At 41.2% G+C, this 26,360-nt stretch overlaps 1 protein-coding gene across 9 annotated transcripts in view; it reads left to right on the top strand.

Moving 5' to 3' along the window:
• BACH2 (BTB domain and CNC homolog 2) overlaps positions 1-26,360 on the top strand; it is a 367,956-nt gene that overhangs the window by 159,556 nt on the left and 182,040 nt on the right. For 3 of the 9 annotated variants that reach the window (XM_017958111.3, XM_017958112.3, XM_021936802.2), the window contains one exon: positions 21,225-21,352. The exons of the other annotated variants lie outside the window; for them this stretch is intronic. In XM_017958111.3, coding sequence (XP_017813600.1) covers positions 21,263-21,352 — 90 coding nt within the window. In that variant the 5' untranslated portion in view covers positions 21,225-21,262. The remainder of the gene's footprint in view (positions 1-21,224; positions 21,353-26,360) is intronic. 9 annotated transcript variants of the gene reach the window in all.

Genomic DNA, 26,360 nt, shown 5'->3' with positions numbered 1-26,360 from the left:
TTTGAGTGAGTTTCTTAATCCTGAGATCTAGTTTGATTGCATTGTATTCTGAGAGACAGTTTGTTATAATTTCTGTTCTGTTACATTTGCTGAGGAGTGCTTTACTTCCAACTATGTGGTCAATTTTGGAATAAGTGTGATGTGGTGCTGAGAAGAATGTATATTCTGTTGATTTGGGGTGGAGAGTTCTGTAGATGTCTATTAGGTCCACTTGGTGCAGAGCTGAATTCAATTCCTGGATATCCTTGTTAACTTTCATGTCATCTCAAAGCTATTATAGTGATTTTTTTCAATGATTTTTTTTTTTTTTTTTTAAGGAGAAGGCTTACATGGATCCTTTTTCTGCCCACTCTTAGATTTGTCAGTATCCCCCTGCTGGTTTATTTTATTTTATTTTTTTTTTTCGAGATTGATCTCGCTCTGTCACCCAGGCTGGAGTGCAGTGGCACCATCTCAGCTGACTACAGCCTCTGCCTCCCAGGTTCAAGTGATTCTCCTGCCTCGGCCTAGCAAGTAGGTGAGATTACAGGCCCACACCACCACACACGGCTAATTTTTGTATTTTTAGTAGAGACAGGACTTCACCATGTTGGCCTGACTGGTCTCGAACTCCTGACCTTGGGTGATCTGCACACCTTGACCTCCCAAAGTGCTGGGATTACAGGCGTGAGTCACCGTGCCCGGCCTCCCTGCTGATTTAAATGGACTCTCACTGTCCAGTTCATGTCCCTGTTTCTCCTATTTGTATCTTCGATTAACTCTAGAATGAGCCATTGGTTATGAGAAAACGTATCAGAGAGAGAGAGAGACGTACGTGTGTGTGTGTGTGTGTGTGTGTGTGTGTTTGTGTTTTATGACTAGAACAGTCATGATCTCATAGAGTATTAGGGCTGGGAGAATCTGCAAAGTCATTGCCATCACCACTCCTTATGTTTTATTGTTGCAAAGACGGAGTCCCAAAGAGGTAAAATTACTTGCTCTGATCACACAGAGTCAATCTAAGCCTAGTCCCACTCAGTTCATCCAGCTGTCCCACACTGCCTGGCTTTGCAAGACAGCAGCCGAATCTTATTAGAAGTCTGGGCATCGAGTCCTCCTTCTTGGTTTAGAATTGTCTTGGAATAAATCATCCTGATTGGGGAGAGCACCAGAGAATTATAGAATCCCACAGGCTTCTCAAAGATAATTCACTTTAAACTGTTCTCCGTAAAAGCCACATAAAAATGTCCAACAAATCATAGAAAAATGAGCTCATGGAGTTAACCACAAACTTGAATAAGAATGTGTTTGTCCAGAGGTAGAAGTATGTAGAAGATGTTTTCAAAAGTGTGGCAAGTAGTAAAAATTGGGAGAAGAAAGAGACTGGAGCCTGGTTTGGTTCTCATTGTTTTTCTGGGAAAGAACGGAGAAACTAGTTAGATCCAATTCTCCTTGCCCCACCCTAATTTTCGATGTTCTCAGAATTTGTTTCTTTGAAGTTCAAGCTAATAGATTTGTGGCCTCTTTAAGCAGTTGAAAACCATCACATTACACTCAAACGCACATGTTTTTTCTCATTCCAGCAGAAACATCTGAAAGTTCTGTTTAGGTATTTGCAAAGAACTAGTATGCCTCTCAGACAGCATGTAGTTTAGGCAGAACTGCTCTTGTCTAACTTATTTCATGTGACTTGCAGTGGAGGAATTGTTGAATGAAATGTTAGTGTGAGTATTCCTTAGGTGATATCGTGTCTTGGGTTTAAAAATGGCAGATGGAGTCAAGACAAGCCTGTCCCTCTTTCTGTCTGTGTCAGGCTTTGCCGTCTATTCACTTCCTGACTTCACTGGAACAGCCTTTTTTTTTTTTTTTTTTTTTTTAATGTATGTGCACAGTGCTAGTGTCACAGGATGATGTGACATTCTACCAGGACTGCCTCACTGTCAGGGTAGGTCCAGTGCTCTACAAGTTCCTTTTTGAAATGGGAATCTGGTCTAGGTTTTTGCACATCTATTAGCTCCTACACATACGTCCGAGTCTTTCTCACATGCTAGTTTCCTTGTATACTGTTTCTTTGTAGGATTTTTTTTAAAAAAAGAAAAGAAAAATAGCATGGTTTAGTGCTCATTACTGTAGCGGCTGGCTATTATGTTCACATTTGGTGACCACTGCTTTTTGCTGCTCCTGTGGAATTAATTTTTTTGCCTTTTTTCATCTTAATCTGTACAATTTTATGATACACCAGCCCTGGTAATATTAAGTAGCATTTGTAGTTAATCTGTTCATTATTATTAGCTTTGCTTAATTTTGCCAGTGATATCCCCTCTCCTTCCTAACTGTTCCCTATAGCCATTTTCTGCATCACGTTTATAGGGAGAAGGTAAAGAGTGGGCCAGGGGAGGGCGTTTCCGAGTTGCCTTCTATGTGTAAGGCATTTTATATATTGAATCCTTACCAAAATAAACATATGAGGTAATAATTATCAGTCCCATTTTGCCAATGTGACAGCTGAGACTGAGAAGAACTTAAATGATTTGTCAGAGATTCCACAGCTACCACTGCAACTGACAAGGATTTGAAATCAGATCTGACTCCAAAACCAGGCTCTTTCCATACTGTTACATTCACAAAGCAGCCATCAGTGTTAATAGTCCTATTTGTCCATAATAGAACTGACCCTGAAGTTTATAAAAAGAAGAAGAAGGTCAATTATGTGGGTATCTCTGGAGGTAAAGAAACGCAGCCTTAGCAGTGAGCAACAACAAAACATGGCGCAGAGTCACAGTGCAGGATTGTGCTCGCGGGACTTGACTGATCACAGGAAGGAGAGCCCTGGTGGATGGGTGATGTCTGAGAAAGGGTAACTGGCCTTGGAGAAGTTCAGGAAGCTTGGGTGAAGTGACAAAAGAGAAAGAAGGAAAGAGGCAGAGCAGTAAAAACAAGGAGCAGCCAAGATAAGAAGTAGGGATGATGTGCTGGCCGTGGTAGAGTTGAGAAACAGCAGTGAAGGTGGCTACAGACCTGGTGGCAGTGGAAAGGGTCAGAGATGATGATGGAGGTTCAGTGTATCTTCCACATTTCACCAGCCATGAGACCTGAGTCAGCATATGATATGTGCCCAGTGGATGTCTGGTGAGTGAGGAAATAAGTGGGAGGAGGGCTAATGCAAAGAGAATACAAGGCTCCTAGGAATCTTGATCATAGTAGGGCCTGCTCTTATTAGGCAGAGTCTTGCTCTGTTGCCCAGGCTGGAGTGCAGTGGTGTAATCACAGCTCACTGTAGCCTGAACCTCCTGGGCTCCAGCAGTCCTCCTACTCAGCTCTCGAGTGTCTGAGACCACAGGCATGTACCACCATGCCTGGCTACGTTTTTGTGTTTTTAGGTAGAGATAGGGTTTTGTCCTGTTGCGTAGGCTGGTCTCAAGGAATCCATCCACCTCAGCCTCCCAAAGTGCTGGGATTACAGGCACAAGCTGCTGCACCCAGCCTAATGCTTTACTTTAAAGGTTGGTTGTGAACAGAGTTCTGATCAATGTCAAACATTCAGTAGAACTTTGGGGAGAAGTGTAGCCGAGGGTTATTGGTGCAGACGCATCATAATCTTCTAAAGTCTTGGTGCAGATTCTCAAAATGAGAGCGATAGATGGCATGGTGTAGGTAACAAGAAGGGAACATTGTATGATGAAGCTAGAGATAAGGTTTTAGTTGGCTGTGTCAGGAGGGAGGACAATGGTAGCAACAAGTAAAGAAAAAGTTTGTAGGATATGAAAACTACTTTGAAGAAGGAAGACAAGGCTGCCTCAGTTTCATTCTCTATTTGGGGAAAAAAAAAAAATGGCTTTAGCATGCTGCCAGGGAGGTGATACTGTTGCACGGTCATCGCTCCATTGGGGGAAGAGAAAAATTAAGGAGGCAACTGAAAATTATTCTAATGTAAATCTCAGGGCCACTGCTAAGGCCTGGATCTGTTCATCCCATGTTTCCTGCCATCTGCTCTGCCTGTATCTGCCATGTAGATCTCAATCACTGTTAAAGACTCAAGGCCTCAGAGACAGGGAGGCATGACCCTCCTAACTAAGTTGATGGGAAGGAATTGCCCCAGTGCTGTCAGACCCTCTCCCACAGAGGCTGCCTGCCCTGACCAAAGCACATGCCAGTTATTTGTGCAAGGCTTCAATTCAACCAGAGCATACCACTCTCCATTTAGACATAAATACCAACTCCTCTAGCAAAGTCCCCCTGCCTTTTGGTCAAGAAGACTGGGCACTGTGAAAAGCCTCACTCTGGAGGCTGCCATTCTGGAGATGGTCACCATTCAGATTATTCTATGCACTGCCTGTTTCTGCTGCATAATTATGCCCATAGGCCCCTGACCACCTGAACTATACATCCTGTAATTCCAGCTCTACCAGGTGTTCCAGGCTACTCCTACCTCACTAACCCCATTGGACCAGGAAGGACTCTTCTCAGCCATCCTTTTGTAAATGTCGGCCTTCATCACTCTTCATGCCTAGGTTGATACTACAAGCAGGGCACTGATGTACATCATCAAACTATTTCTATACCATATCACAGAAATATTTCTAAATTAAAATGGATTAAAAGCGAAGAAATGTGTTTAAAGTGTTTGGGGGAAAATGCATTTCTAAGGAGGAATTATTTTCTTTCTTCTTCTCCCTTCCTTACATACTGAATTATATCTCAAAGCCTGAGTTTAAGATTACCTGATTTAATGTAGGTGAGGGCGTTTGGCAGCATTGAAGATATGCTGGCAGCAGATGTACTCAATTCTGGATTTGTTCAGTTCTGGTGTGTGTTCCACCCAGAGGGGCCAGTTACATCTCTGCTGAGTTTACTCTTGCATTTCACTTAGGTTTCCTTCCTGGTTTCTCCTTAGGACATAGATAAAAATAAGTCCTTATTTAATATTATGATTGCTACATGAGTTTTGAAGGAGGAGGAGAAGGACAAAAGATGGGGTGGGCAGAGATAATATAAAAAAGTAGAAAATATAGTCTTCTGGGAGCTGTGATAAATCTAGTTGAAGAGACAAGAAATTAACTGATTCGTATTTGAATAGCCATCAAAGCAGTAAGTGCTATAAAAGAGATCAAAAGGAGGTACTCTACTTATCACCAAGTAAGTGATCCGGATCTGGGCTGCATGTTCTCAGGAATGGCCAGCGCTGTCTTCCTGGAGGAGATGTGGCTTAACTGGGTCTTAGAGGGTAGCTAGACAGAAGAAGTGGGCACTTTGGGTGGGAAAAGATGACATGCAAAGACAGGGAGTGGTACACTGCAGGGCTCAAGAAGCAGTTCAGCCAGGCAGAAAGGGGAAATAGGATTGGCAAGACAGGCTGGTACCAGGTTGTTGGGGGCCATGAATACAAGCTGAGTTGTGGACTGCCCTTTTGTAAGCCCAGGAAAACCATTACAGTGGCTTAATGGTGGTGTCCCTGACAGGTTGCTGGGGCACAAACCAGAGGTGGAAGACAAGTGAGAGGTTCTTGTAATGGTGTAGCCACGGTAGGGGTGGGAGGAGGAACCTGCACAAAAATGGTGACTGTAAGCGTAAAGAAACAGAGATGGACTCTGAGCACATATCAAAGGAGTAATCTGTGAGATGTTGGTGAAGACTGAATATGAATATTGGTGGGGCCAGGACAACAGAGGAACCAGAAAGATAAAATCAGAGAAGACCCTGAGGCTCCAAGTCTGGGAGCCTGGAAGTATGATTGGTAGACATAGGAAGGTGGGATGGGTGGCGGTTATGTAACCCAGGCTGGTTCTGATGCCTGGTATATAACCCAGATATAATCAAAGCTGTTTAGGGGGTATGACCAGCCCTGTTACATGCTGGAAGGATAATGTTCTGCCTTAGGAAAAACAGATGAAGACCAAGTCAGGTTGTCTTACGTAATACTACATTGCTTGCAAGTAGAAGTCATAGCCGCTTGGCAGGAGAGCATGGTTTACACTCTTTAGATGAGTCTCTAGGACTTAGATAGCTTCTTCTCTTAACATCTGCCACATTGTTGCATCCGTTTTTAGTGCTACCTGATTCACAGTAGTGTGTGTTTTCATTTACTTTTTATTAGCCAGCAGTGTCTTCTAAATGGAATAAGCCTGGATGTGGTTATGTCCATCATCAGCAAAAGTGGCAGCCTCTTGACCTCCTGGCATGAACACGTCATACTAAGGAGGAGCAGTCTCTGAAGCTCTGTTTCCATTTAATTTAGGAATGCAATCACTTTCGTTGGCTGGCATAACAATAGTGAGCTTAATTTTTTAGCTGTGAGTGAAAGCAGCTTGCTCAGCTTGGCATTCTCTTTGCTGTGGCAGCTGGCCCACTGACCTCATCATTTGGGTTCCCTGTTCTTATAGTGGAACCAGTACCACAAAAGTGAAATGCTGTATTTTCCACAGAGTCACGCTACTTGTGATTGTTTGTTTACAGTGACATAATGTCTTAAACTTTAGTTCAACCCTCCCAAAAATGGACATAAATGTGGTGTTTGAAGGGTGAGCTCATGTGTAGAAAAAGAATTGAGAATCGCCATAATAAAGGGTTAGGTTAATGACCGCAGTCTGGCCTTCTGGAGCTTGCCTATCTATTCAGAAGCCTTCGCTGAGATTCAGGCCATTTGAAGCAGGAAGTTTGGTATCCTGATGGCCGCCCCTGGTTCTCAGCAGTTTGGTGTCTTTGAACTACTTTGGGAGAAGCTACTGCATTTTGGAATTATTACAAAATGAGGAGTCAGCTGCACAAAGGTGACCCTTTTGAAGGCAGCCGGCGGTGTACAAAGGCATAAGTGTAATCACCAACAAGAAAATTGATGCCTCCTACTCTGATTCAGCAGCTGACACAGGCCTTGAAGCAGGCTGTGAGTGTGGAATTTCTGAATTCATTGAAAGTTCATGTTTCTCATCCACATGTCACAGAATTCATCTTCTTGTGTTGTTTTTTAGGGTCAAACTTGACTATTACTAGTAAATGCTTCTGATAACTGGTAAATGCTTCTACTCCCTTTTCCCCAGTGGTCCTCCAGAGAGCCCACGCCTGGATTTGTCAGGTGGGGTAGGTGATACTGATGGGAAACGCAATCTTCCACTCTCAGGAGTGACTCTTCCCACTGAAAGACCCTATTAACACTAACAACATCGAAGAGTTTGTGCTTCCCAAAACATTTTGCATGTGTATTACCCTATTCAGTTCTCACAAACAACTCTGTAAAGCAGGTAGTGTCAGATGAATTTTATAGATGGAGAAAACTAAAGTTCACAGATTAACTGCAGGGCTTAAAGCAAAGCAACAAACAGAGCCAGGATTTTAACCAGATCTGTTTGCCTTCAGATTTCATGCTCTTCTAACTTCACCACCTTCGTGTGAGCAAAGCCTCTGCATCTGCAGTTTGGCCTCTAGCTGTCTTAGTATTGCCCCACGGTGAAGCAGGGGGTGCTGGCCTGTACCGGCTATTCACAATCAGTGGTTCCTATTCAGATGAAACCACTGGAGGTGGATAGAAGGCCACGAGCTCCAGACAGCTTTCAATTCCAGTTCTGCTGTTCTGTTAGCATGATAGCCATAAGCAAGTTATCTAACCTCTTCAAGCCTCAATTTCCACCTTGGTAAATGAGAGTACTAAAAGTACTCACGCTCAGTGTCATACTCTACTGGATGAGAACCACATATGTAAAAGCATGTGGTACATATGTTACAGTGCCAGGCAAAAGAGAAAATGATCCTTCGTTGTTAGCTCCTGTGTCAGCATCACCCTAATCAGGTAGGACCAGTGCATCCTACCTCGTGGCTACATTAACACGTGTATCCTAGGCCACCTGTATCCTGGGCATGGGCCTATACTGATCTAGGAGACCTCCTCTATCTTGGAGGGCATCTTACAACTTCTCACTGCATCTCATCACACCAGCAGGAATTCCACCGGTCGATGGTGTACTCTAACAAATCCCAAAAGCTGGCCAGGCACCATGGCTCACTCCTGTAATCCCAACACTTTGAGAGGCCAAAGCAGGCAGATCACATGAGGTCAGGGGTTTGAGACCAGCCTGACCAACATGGTGAAACCCCGTCTCCACTGAAAAATACAAAAATTAGCCAGGCACAGTGGTGAGCACCTGTAATCCCAGCTACTCGGGAGGCTGAGGCAGGGGAATCGCTTGAACCCAGGAGGTGGAGGTTGCAGTAAGCTGAGATCACGCTGCTACATTCCAGCCTCGGTGACAGAATGAAACTGTGTCTCAAAAAACAAACAACAACAAAAAAAACTTCTTGAACTGATAAGCAACTTCAGCAAAGTCTCAGGATACAAAATCAATGTGCAAAAATCACAAGCATTCCTTTACCCCAACAGTAGGCAAGCAGAGAGCCAAATCATGAATGAACTCCCATTCACAATTGCTACAAAGAAAATAAAATACCTAGGAATACAGCTAACAAGGGAAGTGAAGGGTCTCTTCAAGGAGAACTACAAACCACTGCTCAAGGAAGTAAGAGAGGACACAAACAAATGGAAAAACATTCCATCCTCTTTTACACTGTTGGTGGGTCTGTAAACTAGTTCAGCCATTGTGGAAAACAGTGTGGTGATTCCTCAAGGATCTAGAACTAGAAATACCATTTGACCCAGCCATCCCATTACTGGGGATATACCTAAAGGATTATAAGTCATGCTACTATAAAGACACACATGCACACATATGTTTATTGCGGCACTATTCACAGTAGCAAAGACTTGGAATCAACCCAAATGTCCATCAGTGACAGACTGGATTAAGAAAATGTGGCACATACACACCATGGAATACTATGCAGCCATAAAAAAGGATGAGTTCATGTCCTTTGCCGTGACATGGATGCAGCTGGAAACCATCATTCTCAGCAAACTATCGCAAGAACAGAAAACCAAATACCACATGTTCTCACTCATAGGTGGGAATTGAACAATGAGATCACTTGGACACAGGAAGGGGAACATCACACACTGGGTCCTATTGTGGGGAGGGGGTAGGGGAGAAGGATAGCATTAGGAGATATACCTAATGTAAATGACGAGTTAATGGGTGCAGCACACCAACATGGCACATGTATACATATGTAACAAACCTGCATGTTGTGCACATGTACCCTAGAACTTAAGTATAACAAAAAAAAAAAATTTTTTTTTAAATTCCATCCTCATGAATAGGAAGAATCAGTATCATGAAAATGGCCACACATTCTGCACACGTACCCCAGAACTTAAAGTATAAAAAAAAAACCCACATGGACACAGAGAGGGGAACAACACACAGCAGGCCTGTTGGGAGGTGAGGGGAGGGAACTTAGAGGACGTGTCAATAGGTGCAGCAAACCACCATGGCATGCATACACCTATATTAGCAAACCTGCACATTCTGCACATGACCCTGTTTTTTAGAAGAAAAAGAAATATGTGACAGAGAAGTAGGAAACCACTTTAGTGAAGTTTTTAGGGCTCCAGTAGTCTGGGACAGTGGTTCTAAAACTATTTGATATCCAGAACCCTTTATAGATTTTTTTTTTTTTCTTGAGACAGAGTCTCGCTCTGCCACCAAGCTAGAGTACAGTGGCACGATCTCGGCTCACTGCAACCTCCACCCCCCAGGTTCAAGCGATTCTCCTGCCTCAGCCTCCCAAGTAGCTGGAACTACAGGCGCCCACCATCACACCCAGCTAATTTTTGTATTTTTAGTAGAGATAGGGTTTCACCATGTTGGCCAGGATGGTCTCGATCTCTTTACCTCGTGATCCACCCGTCTCGGCCTCCCAAACTGCTGGGATTCCAGGCATGAGCCACTGCGCCCGGCCTATAGACTCTTAAAGTTGTTGATGATACTGAAAAACTTGTGTGTGTGTGGATTTAGCTATTAATGTTAACCACCAAACAGATTAAACCTGAGGGGAAAAAAATCCCCAAAGCCTAGTAGGATGAATACCTTAAATTGTCAGTCATTTGCATCTTGATATGGATTCTTTCCTCCACTTCCTTCCCAAGACCCAAAGAAAGGAGAGTTTGGTGCTGAGGAGGAATGAGAGGGAAGGAGAGGCATAGGCCAGGACAGGGTAAGGGGCAAAGCCAGAAGAGCATTTTGGGCACCTGTGGAACATGGCTGGGGAAATGGAGATGGGGGCATAAGGGAAAAGTGCATGGGAAGGCAGTGAATCTTGGCCCACAGTTTTCCTTGGGGTTAGCTCCATGCAAACCTTACTTTCAGTAGATACTTACATATCGCCATCTAAAGAAAGTTCTTGCACTGCGTAGTTTTTACACAAGTAGCTACTTGTGATTGCCAGAAGCACCTTTAAAGTGTCAATGGTCTTCATTTTTCAAGTCCCATGACTTCTCAGTGAGGACGCTGCTCAGCAGGAACTGTTCAAACACAACAGCCTCATGCCACAGCAGATTGCTGAGCTGAACCGAAGAGTCTGTACAACATCTTCGAGATGAGGCCACATACTGGCTGTCCCACCTGGCTTCTTTTTTAACTCTAATCATCTCAGATAACTTGAGATAATTAAATCACACTGCATTCTTTCTGATTTTTTAATGTAAATCATTTCTGAGCAAGAAAGTCACATCTTCCCAGCCTCCCAAAGCCATTGTAAGTGCAGGGTTATTGTTTCATAAAGGAAGAGGAAGGTGAATGATGTGTGTCTCAGAAAGCTGTTATCCTGGCATCTCCTTTTCTGCCGAGGTGGTTTAATGAGCAGCTCTACCCCACTTCCTACCATGGTGCCTGAGGCTTGCCCTAGAGGGAAATGCTCTTAAAGGAAAAACCACCAGCAAGGCCAGTTGTAACAGAGACTGGGGGAGAGGCTCGCAGCCTCGCTTCACCTCAAAAGGCGGCGGGAGGGAGGTTCACGTCTTCTCACACCTGCAGCCATCAACCCCGGAGCGGGGAATCCTTACCTGCAGGGTGGCATTTACAATCTCAGACGCATTTCACAGTCTCTCCTTTGAGCAACTTCAGTGTATATGGGCTGGAAAAGAGGAAAAGTGTGTTACTTTTTTTTATGCAACAACGTATAACTGTGTCAACACATAAGACAGTCTGTCAAAGCTTTCTGCTGGTGTTGCTGCTGTGAATTAATTTTGAGCGTCACTTGTGAGCAGTAAACACTTTTGCAGTGTGAACAACTCTTTTGTACAGTAGGAGTTGTCGACAGCTTGCCATCCCCCCTTTAAGGGAGGAAGGAAACAGAGGCTGCCTCCTCCCTGACAAGTTAAGTTGGCTGGAGTAGGAGGAGCAGAAATTTGTGGCGCTCCCATTTTGCAGTTTTATCTTTTCTTTTGACCACTCGGCTGTTAGATTTTCAGTGAGACTGGAGAATAAACGTAGTGTGTAGAATTAAGAATCTGACTAAGCCACTGGGCATTTGACCACTCCTTGCTGTCTTAGAATTTGTTCTAGAATGTATGGTCTACATCACTTTTGCCCTTAAATTTGTTAGAGATATCACCGTAAAGAGCAAGATGCAAACACAACACGTCTGCCAAACACTGACTAGAGAGAAACACTTCTCAGTGTTTCACATTTTATTGCTGTTATGTTGAATATTTAATTGAACTTTATTTACACAGTTAAAACATAATCACTTCACTAGGGTTGACACTTCGTGTAGCTCTATGTTCATGTTCACTGTTTTGTTTCTTTTATTTAAAGGTCTTCGTTCCTTCTTCCCTCTTCATCCCGTAACCAAATATTGAAGTCTGCAATTCTCTGTAACTGTGACAGACCCAAAGCTTTCTCTTCTGCCCATGCTGGATCTGACAGTAGCACTGAGAGCATTGTATGACACTGTAGCAGCAAGCTTCCTTGACTCTGACCCACATTTTTGAGATGTGTTCTTGAGTCCCCATCCCTTTCAAACCTGTTAAGAATCTATTGTTCCCATTCTAGCAGCTACTGAAATATGTTTTACCATGCACATTCCTTAAGGTATATGTGCTTCGTGTGTTTATATAGAACCTATTCTATAAAGTCATGCTTCTCCTTTTGTCCTAAAATTCCTTCCTTCGGGTTTTGTAATGGGACCCGCTTGTTCTAACATCCTGAAACGTGTTGATTAAAGACCTTGTTCCACCTGTTCATATCCCACAGCTCGCAGCGTGGAGCCTAGAGACTTTCTCTCTCCACGCTTTCCTCTGTTTCCCTGCAGCCGGCCCTCCTGGCCACCTGGCGTAGTGCTCTTGCTGTGTGCTGTATGCAGAGGATGGTCTGCAAATGAGGATGACTGATTTGTCTCAATTCACAAATAAAGCAGCAACTAGAGGGTGGCAGGGGTGGATGAGGTGGGTTTTTACCCATTTGGCATCATCTTATGGGTTGAAAGAGTTCCAGGAGCCCTGTGAGAAGACCCCTGCCACTTGTTGAGAAGTTGAGTGCGCTGGGTGTTGAGCCCAAGGTGGGTGCCTCTGTGACAAAGCAGGCCTGAGGTCACCCTGGGGGTGTGAGGGATGCCTGTGCCCTGTGGAATGGGCATGGTTTGCACATGCTACTGAAGTCAACCGGTACACAGCATCTGACCCCACCCCCATTTTTTTCCATTGGTTCTGAGCAGAGAAGCAGTTTTACACCCAGTGAAAAGGATACAACTGTTCTCTTTCCTAAGATGTGAACATTTGGAGAGGATTGGTCTTTTTCAGAGGCAAACGTGCTGTTTCTCTTGCCTACCTGGGAGAGTGGTTAACTCACCCCATTCCTGATGGTAGAGGGGAATCCATATCAAGATAACCTTCAAAGGGTTAACCAAGAAGGTTTTTAAAATGGAAATCATCATGAAATGTATGTAACATGAAAGGCAAATGCAAAATGCTTAAATGACAGGTGGCATCATTTGAAAAGGATGTGGGTGCTGATCCCAGAGCTGTGATCATACACAGCTGCATTAATTTGCCTAATCACTGGATTGCTGTAACCAGTATCTATAAATAAACACACCAACTAATCTTTTGATTATCCTTTTTTATGGCACATTTTCTTCTCCCTTCCTTTTTTTTTTCTTCTTCATGTCTTTTCATTGTGATTAAACCATATTCCTAAACTCTGTAATTCCACAGATTCTTTTATAACTGTTAAGCAACCAAAATAACTTTGGACAGTTCACAAAATGAGAAATACAGATGGCCGATAAATGTATGAGAAGCTTTTTTATTGCTTTTAGAAAAATGCAAGGAAAAAAAATCAATGAATTGTCATTTTTAAGTATCAGATAGGCAAAGGTTAAAATTATTAGAAAAACTCCAGTGTTGGCAAGAGTGTGAGGAAACAAGCATTTGTGTGCAGGGCCACTGGGCATGCATCCTGGTGTTCTGGCGTTAGGTATCAAAATGATCTGTGTGCATAACGTTGCACACTGGTTGACTTCTAGGGATTTACCCAAAAATAATAGTGACAAAACAGGAAGATACTTTCTCAAGGATTTTTAGGTGGGCATTGTTTACAATGGTGGGAAAAATGGGAAACTAGAAATGATCATCAAATGAGAGCTCATGAAGTAAAGTCTGGTACATAAAGGAACACCGTGTATGTATTAAGAAAGATCATAAGATCTGTATTTATTACCAAGGACAGAGGTTACAATACATTGCAGTGTGGAAAATGCAAGTTACAAAACAAGGGGTATAATATGTTTGCAGTTTTAGTACATCCTGCTGGGTCAGGGCCCGACATTCTGAATTGTTAACAATTGCCTTAGTGTTGTCAGTGCTGCTGGTCTGTGGACCACACTTTGAGTGGCAGGTTAAAGTGTACACAGACATCTCTGTGTGAATAAACACTTGGAAATACACATGGAAGGTTTCCCGAGATGGTGAATCTGGATGATATTTACTTTTGTCTTTGTGCTTTTCTGTATTGTTTAATACTTTATAATGCATCTGTATCCAGCTTTACATAAACAATAAAGCTGGGTTTTAAATAATAAATAGCCTGTTGGACACATGTTTTTTTAAAAGTTGACTTCAAATCTACTTCTCAAACATTGAAAGGGGGAGGGAGCAGACAACCTGGGCCCATCTTTTATTTATTTATTTATTTATTTATTTATATATTTTTTTGAGACGGAGTCTCTCTCTGTCACCCAGGCTGGAGTACAGTGGCGCAATCTCGGCTGACTGCAGGCTCCGCCTCCCGGGTTCACGCCATTCTCCTGCCTCAGCCTCCCAAGTAGCTGGGACTACAGGCGCCCGCCACCTTGCCCAGCTAATTTTTTGTATCTTTAGTAGAGGTGGGGTTTCACCGTGTTAGCCAAGATGGTCTCGATCTCCTGACCTTGTGATCCACCCGCCTCAGCCTCCCAAAGTGCTGGGATTACAGGCGTGAGCCACCGCGCCTGGCCCATTTTTAAGGATGGGAGATCATTAGAATCACATGAGAGACTGAAAAACACAGATTCTCCAACCTGACCCCCAGAAATTCTGACTCAGCCACCCTTAAGTGGAGACATCAGTTTTTGACAAAAGTTCCCCTGACGACTCTGACTCACACTAGGTCTGGCCCCATGCAGCCAGCAGGTGCCTTCATCAGTTTTCGGGCCCAGGCCTGCATTCGGAGGAGAGTCGCACCCTCCCTCTTGCTCTCCTCAGAATCATAGTGCTTTGGGGCATCAGGAGGCGATCTTGATGTTCTCACGTAAGATTTCTATTTCCAACAGAAATTTCTTTGAAGTTTTTCCCCCAGTCTCCTTATAAGCTGTCCTAGCCTTCAGTGTTTGTATCCTAGGTCTGCTTAACAAATTATCACAAACTGGGCGATTTAAAACAATGTTTATTCTCTCACAGTTCTGGTGGCTGGAAGTCCAAAATCAAGGTGTTGCAGGACCACACTTCCTCCAAAGGCTTCAGGGCAAAATCCTCCCTTGCCTGTCCCAGCTTCTGGGGCGGCTCCAGGGAGCTCCTCAGCTCATGGCTGAACTACTCCAATCTCTGCCTCCACCTTCACATGGCCTTCTCCTCTGTCTTCTCTTCTGTGTCTTCTAAGGACACCTCCCTTGGATTTAGGGTCCACTCAGGTAATCCAGGATGATTTCATCTCAAGATTCTCAACTTCATTACATCTGCAAAGGTCCTTTTTCCATATAAAGTTTCATTTCCAGGTTCTAGAAGTTAGGACGCCTATATTGTTGGGGACCTCAATTCAACCCCCTACACCTTCTAAACTATTCAACAACAGTTTTGAAGTTAAGCAAAACATTCTAGATTTACCATTTTATTTTTCTCTGCCATTAAGTTCTCGGGTTTTATGTCTCTTCTTTATGTGTAACTATAGGAAGGTCTCCCATGAAAAAAACAGAACCATTGCCATGGGCAGTCAGTATCTACTCTAGCAATGTGTCTGCCCCGTGAAGCTCAGTCTTCTGTCCTGGTGGGTCTCCCTCTTGTCAAGCAGTTTTCTCAGCCATCAGAGGGGCTGGAAGAGCCAGGCCTCACCAACACTTTCTCTGAACACATTCCCACTTCTTGCCTGTGCTCTTCTTTGCCCAGGCTCTCCTAGGATGCAGAAATCAAGGAGGTGTTTGCTGAGGAATAAAACTAATGTCTCAGTAGAAATTTAAGAAAAAGGTCATCATAAGTCTATTATTGATTGTGTTCAGTTGGACTTTGAACAAATTTGGGGCAACTTTCCCCACCTCAGCCCTCAAGGAGAAAGAGAAAGGAAAAGACTAAACTGAGTGTGGCCATGTATCCCAGATTACTGCCTTCAAGAAGTCCTTTCCTGTAAACCATTTTTTGATTGTTCTTGTTCTGGTAAGGGAGGGTGAACTGGGTTTGATACTGAGACTGCCACAAGTCTGTCTCTTTTTTTGTGTTTTACTGACTCGATCCTTGCTTCATGCTACAGATTTCTCACAGTGGGTATTTTTAGTTGAGGAGGAGGTTTCTCAAAAATGCTTTGCCGATGTCTGGTCATGCACAACCCTTGGGCATCCCCAGTGAAGTGCTTTGAGTCATGGCCCCTTAAAGTCCCAAGCAGAGAGGATGTGCATTTGGCCCATGGTGTACTTTGCCTGGACATGTGTCATTTCCCAAAATATACAGGAGGAGAACCAGATTAGTAAAAGGAAACCTTGTCACACATGGTAGGGTTCTGCTGCCCCAGAATCAACCTTTACAACTGGAAAGGTTCAGCCTTTCTTACTTGGAAGGGTCATATTCATTGGCCTGCAGTTAACACAGTCTTACTAATAGATAGGTAGCCTCACACCAGAAATGGGGGACAAAAGGCAGAATTACTAAACATTTAAGCAACACGTGAGTAAAAATATTTTTTCTTTGTTTAAAATATGCAAAGGCAGCTGAGCACGGTGACTCACGCATGTAATCCCAGCACTTTGGGAGGCCGAGGTGGGCGAATTACCTGAGGTCAGGAGTTCGAGACCAGCCTGACCAACATGGTGAAACCCCGTCTCTACTAAAAATACAAAAAAATTAGCTGGGCGTGGTGGCGGACGCCTGTAATCTCAGCTACTCGGGAGACTAAGGCAGGAGAATTGTTTGAGCCTGGGAGGTAGAGGTTGCAGTGAGCCAAGATTGTGCCACTGCACTCCAGCCTGGGCGTGACAGAGTGAGATTTATCTCAAAAAATAATAAATAAATAAATAAATAAATAAATAAATAAATAAATAAATAAATAAAATGCAAAGGCTTTTTGCTCCAAAATAGCTGAAATTTAGATATATATCTTTTTATTAAAATAATGTTATTATTTAAAGAAGCAAGTAATAACCATTAAGATAAGTTAGAAAATTTTAAAAATCAGAAGAAGCAGCAAGAAGGAACCCTATCTACCTAGAGCTTCCCAGGGTTCCAGGCTGGTTGCAGAGTCAGAGCCCTCTTATCTAACCTGACTGGGACTGGATGTTTTCTCGTTAGTTGAAAAATCAATTAAACAGTGAATCATTTTTTTAAAAGATACTACATAGCCTCAATCATGTATTTAATCTAAAGTCGCAAATGAACAGTGATTTGCCAATCTTTTGATGTGGGCCCAAGGCCTTTTCTTGGAGTTTGGGTCTGCTGATTGGAATTTCATGTAATCTTTCATGCACATTATTGCATGATTTCCATTTTTAGTCTCTTTAAGTGAGGAATTTTTTAAGACACTTGCAACACAGTCTGACTGCAAAGTCATTTTAAATTTTTATTATTTCCCCAATCTTTCACAGTTGTCTCAATCATATCTAATTCAATGGCAGATTTCCTCTAGTGACTTACTTTCATTTCTTTGATTTTACTAAATTTTCATACAAATAACTTTATTTTCACACTCATATTTCATGGGCCAACATAATATTTAATTTCTGTAATTACAAAGCAAGTACAGCTGGCATTAACAGTTTATGCAGAGAGAGCTAATGTGCTCCAGCATACCAGAGAGAACATTCAATATTCATTTGACCACAGTATTGGTCAGTATATTTTATACAGGGGATGGAGAATGCGGATTGATCCATCCAGTTGATTAGGGCCCATTGGTTAAAAGACTTTCTGTTGGATAGTTTCTGAACTCCTCCCAAAAATTCATCAGTAAAAACCCGTTCAAAAAGCAGGCAGCCTTCAGATGATTTGAAGGGTTCTGCCAAACATAGGGACCCACTTGGCAAATTAAGATCCATGACAAGACTCAAGATATTTGAAGGAGGCTTATGGTTATGCAAATATTTGGCTTCCTCTGAAGGGCCACTAAACATATCAGTGAAGATGTTTGTGAACTAGGCAAGCTTTGCTCTGATAACCTTGTACTTAATTGATTTTCCTAATGGTTTATTTTAATAAAGTAGGGTTTTTTATTTCAAATGTGTTTAACACGTTATTAAATGCCCGCAGAGTTTGGTACCTGCTGAAGTAGAGAAAGCAGGTGTTCTACTCATGTTCTATGGATAAAGAAATGAAGTCAAAGACGTTTTATCCCATGAGAGTAGTGACCATCATGGACCTCTTCTTGTGATGTTTGATTTAAACTTCTCAACTCTATGGTCCTCTCCCCATTTTTAGGGTGCTGGTGAGGCCTTAATGAATAAGCTTTGTGAGGGATATGTCTGTCTTGTTCATTGATGTCCCCAGCAGCTGGCATGAACAGGTAAATGAATGAATGAGACCAGTCACACTGCTAGCAAGAGCCAAAGTCGGGGTGAGAGCCAGGTCTTCTGACTCTTGATCCTGTGTCTTTCTAGTACATCAAAATCTGCTAGTCCTTTGCTGGCTTTTCTGGGTCCTTAATGTTCCCCTGACCTGAGCAACACCCATTGTCTAGTCACAGATTGCGACAACACAAACCAAGAGCAACTCCCTGATTTTGACAGATTTGGCTTTTTTGAGCTTCAGAATTATCTGGCAATGTCCCAGTCAGCAGATTTTTTTTTTCAAGGTGGATGAACATTGTGTTTTAAGAGATTGTTTTTACTAGTAACTAAGAACTTCTAAATATTTGTTTTATTTAAAATATTTTTACCCCCTAAGAATCTTCAGTAAATGTTAATTATATCCTTTCAACAACTTTTGCAGTTATTGGGTAATATTAAATCCTGATATTTTTCAAAAATAATTGCTTTTTCATCTGCTGGGTAACAGTATATATTTTTAGAAGGTTGTTTCTGCAGCTGTTCAGCTATTCTGTATATTCAAATTTCAGGCTTTTCAGTTTAAATTGATAGCTCAGTAAACTGACACCGCAAATCAAGTAGAAGATTGAAGATAAGCATTTCTCTATAATGTATAGGGTATTTTAAATAATGCATTTTTGGACATTATATTAGTGTGTGTTTAAGTTGATTTTGGTATACGTGAATTACTCTCATTTATGTTTCTCATTAAGTCTTCATATTATACTTGTTGATTGAAACTAACATAATTAGGTAAAGACAGAGCTGGGCCCACAGGAGACCCTGGAAGAGTCATGACTGAATCATCATTTTGAAATGTAGCCACATGGGCATGACAGGTATAAATACAAACAGTTCCTACAACATGTAGATAAAAGTTCCCAAGTGTCATAGGCACATAGAGGCTTGCAAGTGCCACCTAAAGACTTGCATATAAATAAAGTCTGCATTTTATATGATGTCATGTCACATGTTTGTGCAAAGGAAGATGGATGATAAAATGTAATATTTAATTTAGGTAAAATACTCTGAACATTTGCTATATACTTGAGACTGGGCTCAAATTTTACTTTATATGTATTGTCTCCTTTAATCATCATAAAAATCTTGTTTGGTAAGTACTGTTATCTCCATTTTATGGTATTGGGTTTAAAGGAGGTAAGGAACATTTTCTAGATCTAGGTAGTGAATGGCAGAGCTTAGAACCAAACCCAGGTCTGGTTAGGCGCCCGCTCCCACGCCTTAATGACTGGAACTGGACTGTGCTGCCACCTTCTTGGATAACTGCAAATAACAAATGTTCCTTTGTTTATTCCACTTTGACATCAGATACTTACAGTGACCCTGTTGGCTTAATATGGTCCACTTTTCTTAAGAGCGCATCTTGGTCTTTCCATGACCAAGGCATTTTCATTAATCAAATGCATGTCTCTTGGATTACTGAGACAATATGAACATTAACAAGTAAATTCTAATTCATGAGTACTGATCATTGATATGCCTGTATTAACAAGAGGTACATATAGATACAACAAAATTATTTATCAAAACTCTTACCAGCTGTGAGGCGGGATCTTTGAAAGGAATAAACTCTCCCAGTGAGACTAGTGATGTACTTAGATGCAATAAAGTGGGCTTCCAGAGAGCTGTTTTAATCACTGGAGAGCAACTTTTTTTCCTAACTTGCAATCCATCTGCTTAAAAGGGATATTTACTTGTGGTATATCATGATCCTTTGATCCTGTTTGTATTACCCATAGAGCAGAAAAAGCTAGTCAGTAACAAAGAGAAGTCAGCTGTGTGAAGCTACTGTCCCTGTTCCCTTAGTATGAATAATAGATGGTTCCCCTTCAGATTTCTTGGTTAGTATGACATTCCTGAAGGATGTCCATAGGAGATGGCTTTGCTTTAAAGCTTATTACCTTAAATTTTAATTGCTTTTGGAACTTCGACTTTAAGGAACTTTACATTCTTTATTAGACTTAAGTGTCTTTAACATAGCCACATAAATGAAACTACAATGAATCATACAAGAAAATATTATAGTCAATAAACACTGCAGAATACTTTATAACTTAGATGCTTGTAAATATGGGATGAAGTAGAAAATAGTGAAAGCAGAGAAGGTGGAAAAGACTTTAGAGGAAAAGGGCCTAAACTTAGGTAAGGTAAAGTTTATTCTTGCTTGGTATAAAAAACACAAAATAATGGAGAAATGTACATTGATCCAAAACATAAGTAAAGGCTACACAAGAATGCTGAAAATTAAGCACAGGAACAAGGAAGAATCAAAGACATTAAAGAAAAAAGAAAAAAACAAAGCTAACCACGTATACACTCTCTAGAATTACCTGTTTTGTCATTGATGGGATTCATGGATTAGTTCCTTTGTTCATAATTCCATAATTATTTTTGAGCACCTGTTGTGTCTTAGGTAGCAGTCTAGGTGCTAGGACTCAGTGATGCACAGGGGAGCAGAGTCCTTGCTCTTAAGCAGCTTACAGTTGAGTGGAGGAGGCTATAAATGAGCATTCATCATAGGAATGACTAAGGCTGTGATTGCAGAAGTATAGGATGCTATAGAACTACCAAAAAAAAAAAAGTCAACCTAACAGTAAAGAAGTAAACAAGACAGGGAGAGTCAGAAAGGTTCTGAGGGGAAGTGCTTTCTAATCTTAAACCTAAAGGATGAGTTAGCCAAGGAGAGGGGAGAGGGAAGGAATGAGCCTGTCAATCCCAGATGAGAAAAGAATTGAAATTCAGGATGGCTGGAGCAGAGAGCAGGGTAGGAGGAGTGTTGAAAGATGAAGCTGGAGAGGGAGCAGCGTCCTACTCATAAACAGCCTTGGAAGCCGTATTTGAGATTCTTCCCAAGATCGGTGGGATGAAGGGAAGTGACATGATCAGATTTCCATGTTGAAAGATTATGGGGCGTGCTGGGCGCATGCGCCGTGAGAAGTGGGCCGGAGAGACGAGAAACACCCAACCCTTAGTTCTTTCTTCTGAACAATGGCTGAATTCATAGACAGTACTTCAAGTTATTGTGGGAAATGTTATTCATCTTTGCCAGAAGAAGAAGGAGCAACCCATGTCTGTCATTTTCACAGAGGGAAGTTGAAGCTGCACATGTGCTTGGACATAGGGAATGATCAGAGAAAAGACTGAAAAAAGACATCCCTTGGTGCTCGAGGCATCTATCAAATATCAAAGCCTGCTCCAGAGGCATCCCAGCCTGGTGAGAACACCTCTACATAGAAGTATATCCAGGGACCTATCCTGTCACTGTAGGCGCAAATTACTTAACCAAGAAGACTTACGTGGTAGCAGTTGCTTCTAGACAGTGTGGACCTGGTCTTCCCCATATGGTATTGACCATCACTGCCATCACATCACCTTGTTTTAAGGGCAAGAATAAAGCCACTGCATGATTCTCTTTTTTTAAATTTTTATTTTAGTTTTGGGGGTAAATGTGAAGGTTTGTTACATAGATAAACATGTGTCACAGCGATTTGTTGTACATGTTATTACATCACCCAGTTATGCTCCTCTCCCTCCTGCCCTCCTTCCTCAAGTAGACCCCAGTGTCCATTGTTTCTTTCTTTGTGTTCATAAATTCTTATCATTTAGCTCCCACTTATAAGTGAGAACATGTTATATTTGGTTTTCTGTTCCTGCATAAGTTTGCTAAGGCTGATAGCGTCCAGCGCCATTCATGTTCCTGCCAAAGACATGCTCTTGTTCTTTTTTATGGCTGCATAATATTCCATGGTGTATATGTACCACATTTTCTTTATCCAGTCTGTCATTGGTGGGCATTTAGGTTGATTCCATGTCTTTGCTATTGTGAACAGTACTGCAGTGAACATTTGCATGCGTGTGTCTTTATGGAAGAATGCTCTGTAATCCCATTAATGGGATTGCTGGATCGAATGGTAATTCTGTTTTTTGCTCTTTGAGGAATCGCCATACAGCTTTCCACAATGGTTGAATTCATTTACAATCCCACCAACAGTGTATAAGGGTTCCCTTTTCTCGGCAACCTTGCCAGCATGTTATTGTTTGACTTTTTAATAACAGCCATTCTGACTGGTGTGAGATGGTATCTTGTTGTGGTTTTGATTTACATTTCTATAGTGATCAGTGATATTGACCTTTTTTTCATATGCCTGTTGGCTGCATGTATGTCTTCTTTTGAGAAGTGTTTGTTCATGTCCTTTGCCAACTTTTGAACAGGGTTGTTTATTTTTCTCTTGTAAATTTGTTTAAGTTCCTTATAGATACTGGATATTAGACCTTTGTTGGATGGGTAGTTTGCAAGTATTTTCTTCCATTCTGTAAGTTATCTATTTACTCTATTGATAATTTTTTTTGCTGTGCAGAAGCTCTTAAGTTTAATTAGATTCAATTTGTCAATTTTTGCTTTTGTTGCAATTGCTCTTGGTGTCTTTGTCATGAAATCTTTGCCCATTCCTATGTCCAGGATGGTATTGCCCAGGTTATATTCCAGGGTTTTTATACTTTGGAGTTTTACATTTAAGTGTTTAATCCATCTTGAGTTGACTTTTGTACATGGTGTGAAAAAGGGGTCCAGCTTCAATCTGCGTATAGCTAGCCTGTTATCCCAGCACCATTTATTGAATAGAGTCTTTTTCCCATTGCTTGTTTTTGTCAGCTTTGTCAAAGATCAGATGGTCATAGATGTGTAGCCTTATTTCTGAGCTCTCTATTCTGTTTCATTGGTTTATATGCTTGTTTTTGTACTAGTACCATGCTGTTTTGGTCACTATAGCCCTATAGTGTAGTTTGAAGTCAGGTAAAGTGATTCCTCCAGCTTTGTTCTTTTTGCTTAGGATTGCATTGGCTATTTGGGTTCTTTCTTCATTCCATATAAATTTTAAAATAATTTTTTCTAGTTCTGTGAAGAATGTCATTGGTAGCTTGATAGGAATAGCACTGAATCTGTAAATTGCTTTGGGCAGTATAGCCATTTTAATTATATTGATTATTCCTATCTATGAGCATGGGATGTTTTTCCATTTGTTTGTGTCTTGTCTGATTTCTTTGAGTAGTGTTTTCTAATTCTCATTGTAGAAATCTTTCACCTCTCTGATTAGCTGTATTCCCAGGTTTTGTGTGTGTGTGTGTGTGTGTGTGTGTAGCAATTATGAATGGGATTGCCTTTCTGATTTGGCCCTCAGTTTGGTTATTGTTGGTGTATAGGAATGCTAGTGATTTTTGTACATTGATTTTGTATCCTGCAACTTTGTTGAAGTTGTTTATGAACTGAAGAGCTTTTGGGCCAAGACTATAGGGTTTTCTAGGTATACAATCATGTTGTCTGCAAATAGAGATCATTTGACTTCCTCTCTTCCTATTTGGATACTCTCTATTTCTTTCTCTTGCCTGATTGCACTGGCTAGGAATTCCAGTACTATGTTGAATAAAGTGGTGAGAGAGGGTGCCCTTGTCTTATGCCAGTTTTCAAGGGAAATGCTTCCAGCATTTGCCCATTCAGTAATATGTTAGCTGTGAGTTTATCATAGATGGCTCTTATTCTTTTGAGGTATGTTTCTTCAGTACCTAATTTATTCAGAGTTTTTAACATGAAGAGATGTTGAATTTTATCAAAAGCCTGTTCTGCATCTACTGAGATAATCGTGTGGTTTTTGTCTTTAGTTTTGTTTATGTGATGAATCACATTTATTGATTTTCGTATGTTGAACCAACCCTACATCCCAGGGATGAAGACTGCTTGGTTATGGTGGATTCACTTTTTGATGTGCTGCTGGATTTGGTTTGCAAGTATTTTGTTGAGGATTTTTGCATGGGTGTTCATCAAGGATATTGACCTGAAGTTTTCTTTTTTAGTGTGTCTCTGCCAGGTTTTGGTATCAAGATGGTGCTGGCCTCATAGAGTGAGTTGGGGAGACATTTCTCCTCCTAATTTTTTGGAATCATTTCTGTAGGAATGGTACCAGCTCTACTTTGTACATCTGATGGAATTCAGCTGTGAATCCATCAGGTCTTGCGCTTTTTTGGTTGCTAGTCTATTTATTGCTGAATCAATTTCAGAGCTCATTGTTGGTCTGTTCAGGGAATCAATTTCTTCCTGCCTCAGTCTTAGGAGAGTGTGTGTGTCCAGGAATTTATCCATCTTGTCTAGGTTTTCTAGTTTGTGTGTGTAGACGTGTTTGTAATAGTTTCTGATGGTGGTTTTATTTCTGTGTGGTCAGTAGTAACATTCCGTTCATCATTTCTAATTGTGTTTATTTGGATCTTCTCTCTTTTATTCTTAGTCTAGCTGATGGCCTATCCATTTGATTATTTTTTTCAAAAAAGGAAATCCTGGATTCATTGATCTTTTGAATTTTCATGTCTCAATATTCTTCAGTTCAGCTCTGATTTTTGTCATTTCTCATCTCCTGCTTGCTTTGAGTTTGTTCTTTCTTCTCTAATTCATCTAGTTGTGAAGTTAGGTTGTTAATTTGAGATCTTTCTAACTTTTTGATGTGAGGATTTAGTGCTATGAATTTCCCTCTTAACACTGCCTTAGCTGTGTCCCAGAGATTCTGGTACGTTATATCTTTGTTCTCATTATTTTCAAAGAACTTCTTGATTTCTGCCTTCACTTCATTATTTACCCAAAAGTCATTCAGGAATATGTTTCATTTCCATGTGATTGTATGGTTTTGAGCAATTTTCATTGTGTTGACTTCAATTTTTATTGTGCTGTGGTCTGAGAATATGTTTGGTGTGATTTTGGTTATTTAACATTTGTTGAGGATTGTTTCATGTCCAATTATGTGGTCTGTTTTAGATTATGTGCCTTGTGGAGATGAGAAGAATGTATATTCTGTTGTTTTGGGATGGAGACGTTTGTAAAGGTTTATCAGATCTGTTTGGTCCAGTGCTAAGTTTAGGTCCTGAATATGTTTGTTAATTTTTCGCCTCGATGATCTGTCTAATACTGTCAGTGGAGAGTTGAAGTCACCAACTACTACTGTGTAGGAGTCTGTATCTCTTTGTAGGTCTCTAAGAACTTGCTTTAAGAATCTGGGTGCTCCTGTGTTGAGTGCCTTTATATTTAGGATAGTAGGGTGTTCTTGTTGAGTTGAACCTTTTACCATTATGTAATGCCCTTCCTTGTCTTTTTTTATCTTTGTTGGTTTGAAATCACCTTTGTCTGAAATTAGCATTGTAACCCCTGCTTTTTTTCTGTTTTCCATTTGCTTGGTAGATTTTTCTCCATCCTTTTATTTTGAGCCTATGAGTGTCATTAAGTGTGAGATGTGTCTCTTGAAGACCACATACCGTTGGGTCTTGCTTTTCTATCCAGTTTGCCACTCTGTGCCTTTTAAGTGGGGGCATTTAGCTCATTTACATTCAAGGTTAGTATTGTGTGTGTGAATTTGGTTATGTCATTGTGCTGTTAGCTGATTATTATGTTGGCTTGTTTGTGTGGTTGCTTTACAAGTAACACTGGTCTGTGTGTTTAAGTGTGTTTTTGTATTAGCTGATAGCGGTCTTTCCTTTCTGTATTTTGTGCTCCTTTCAAGATCTCTTGTAAGGCAGGTCTGGTGATAATGAAGTTCCTCAATATTTGCTTATCTGAAAAGGATCTTATTTCTCCTTCACTTAGGAATCTTAGTTTGGCTGGTTATGAAATTCTTGGTTGAAGATTTTTTCTTTAAGAATGTTGAATATAGGCCCTGAATCTCTTCTGGCTTGTAGGATTTCAGCCTTAGTGGTTCACTGTTAGCCTGATAGGGATCCCTTTGTAGGTGACCTGCCCTTTCTCTCTAGTTGCCTTTAACATTCTTTCTTTCATTTCAACCTTGGAAAATCTGACAATTATATGTCTTGGGGATGATCTTTTTGTGGAGAATCTTGCAGGAGCCACTGTATGATTCTCTCAAAAAAATAAATAAATAAATGGCATACATTTTAGAGGATGGCCTGGAGAAGAAAAGGATTAATGACAGGGAGATCAGTTTGGGGACAGAAAATGAGATCTTGGACTCTCATCTTGTTTGATCTGCAGAAAAATAGTCAAGAAGGCAAACATTAATAGCCTGATAATGTCATCTCTGATTTAAATTTGAGACGGCAAAGTATGTACTAGTGAGGGAGAATTGCAAGTTGTAAGCCATCATTTCTCTTATTTTACATGTATATATTTTGCATATGCAGAGAGCTTTCCTGCATGGTATCCTAACACCCATTGTGACTCACAGAAGCATCCA

The sequence above is a fragment of the Papio anubis genome, chromosome 6, assembly GCF_008728515.1.
Source record: "Papio anubis isolate 15944 chromosome 6, Panubis1.0, whole genome shotgun sequence".
NCBI lineage: Eukaryota > Metazoa > Chordata > Mammalia > Primates > Cercopithecidae > Papio > Papio anubis.
The sequence above is the reverse complement of the archived record's forward strand: the minus strand, read 5'-3'. Positions and strand labels throughout refer to the sequence as shown.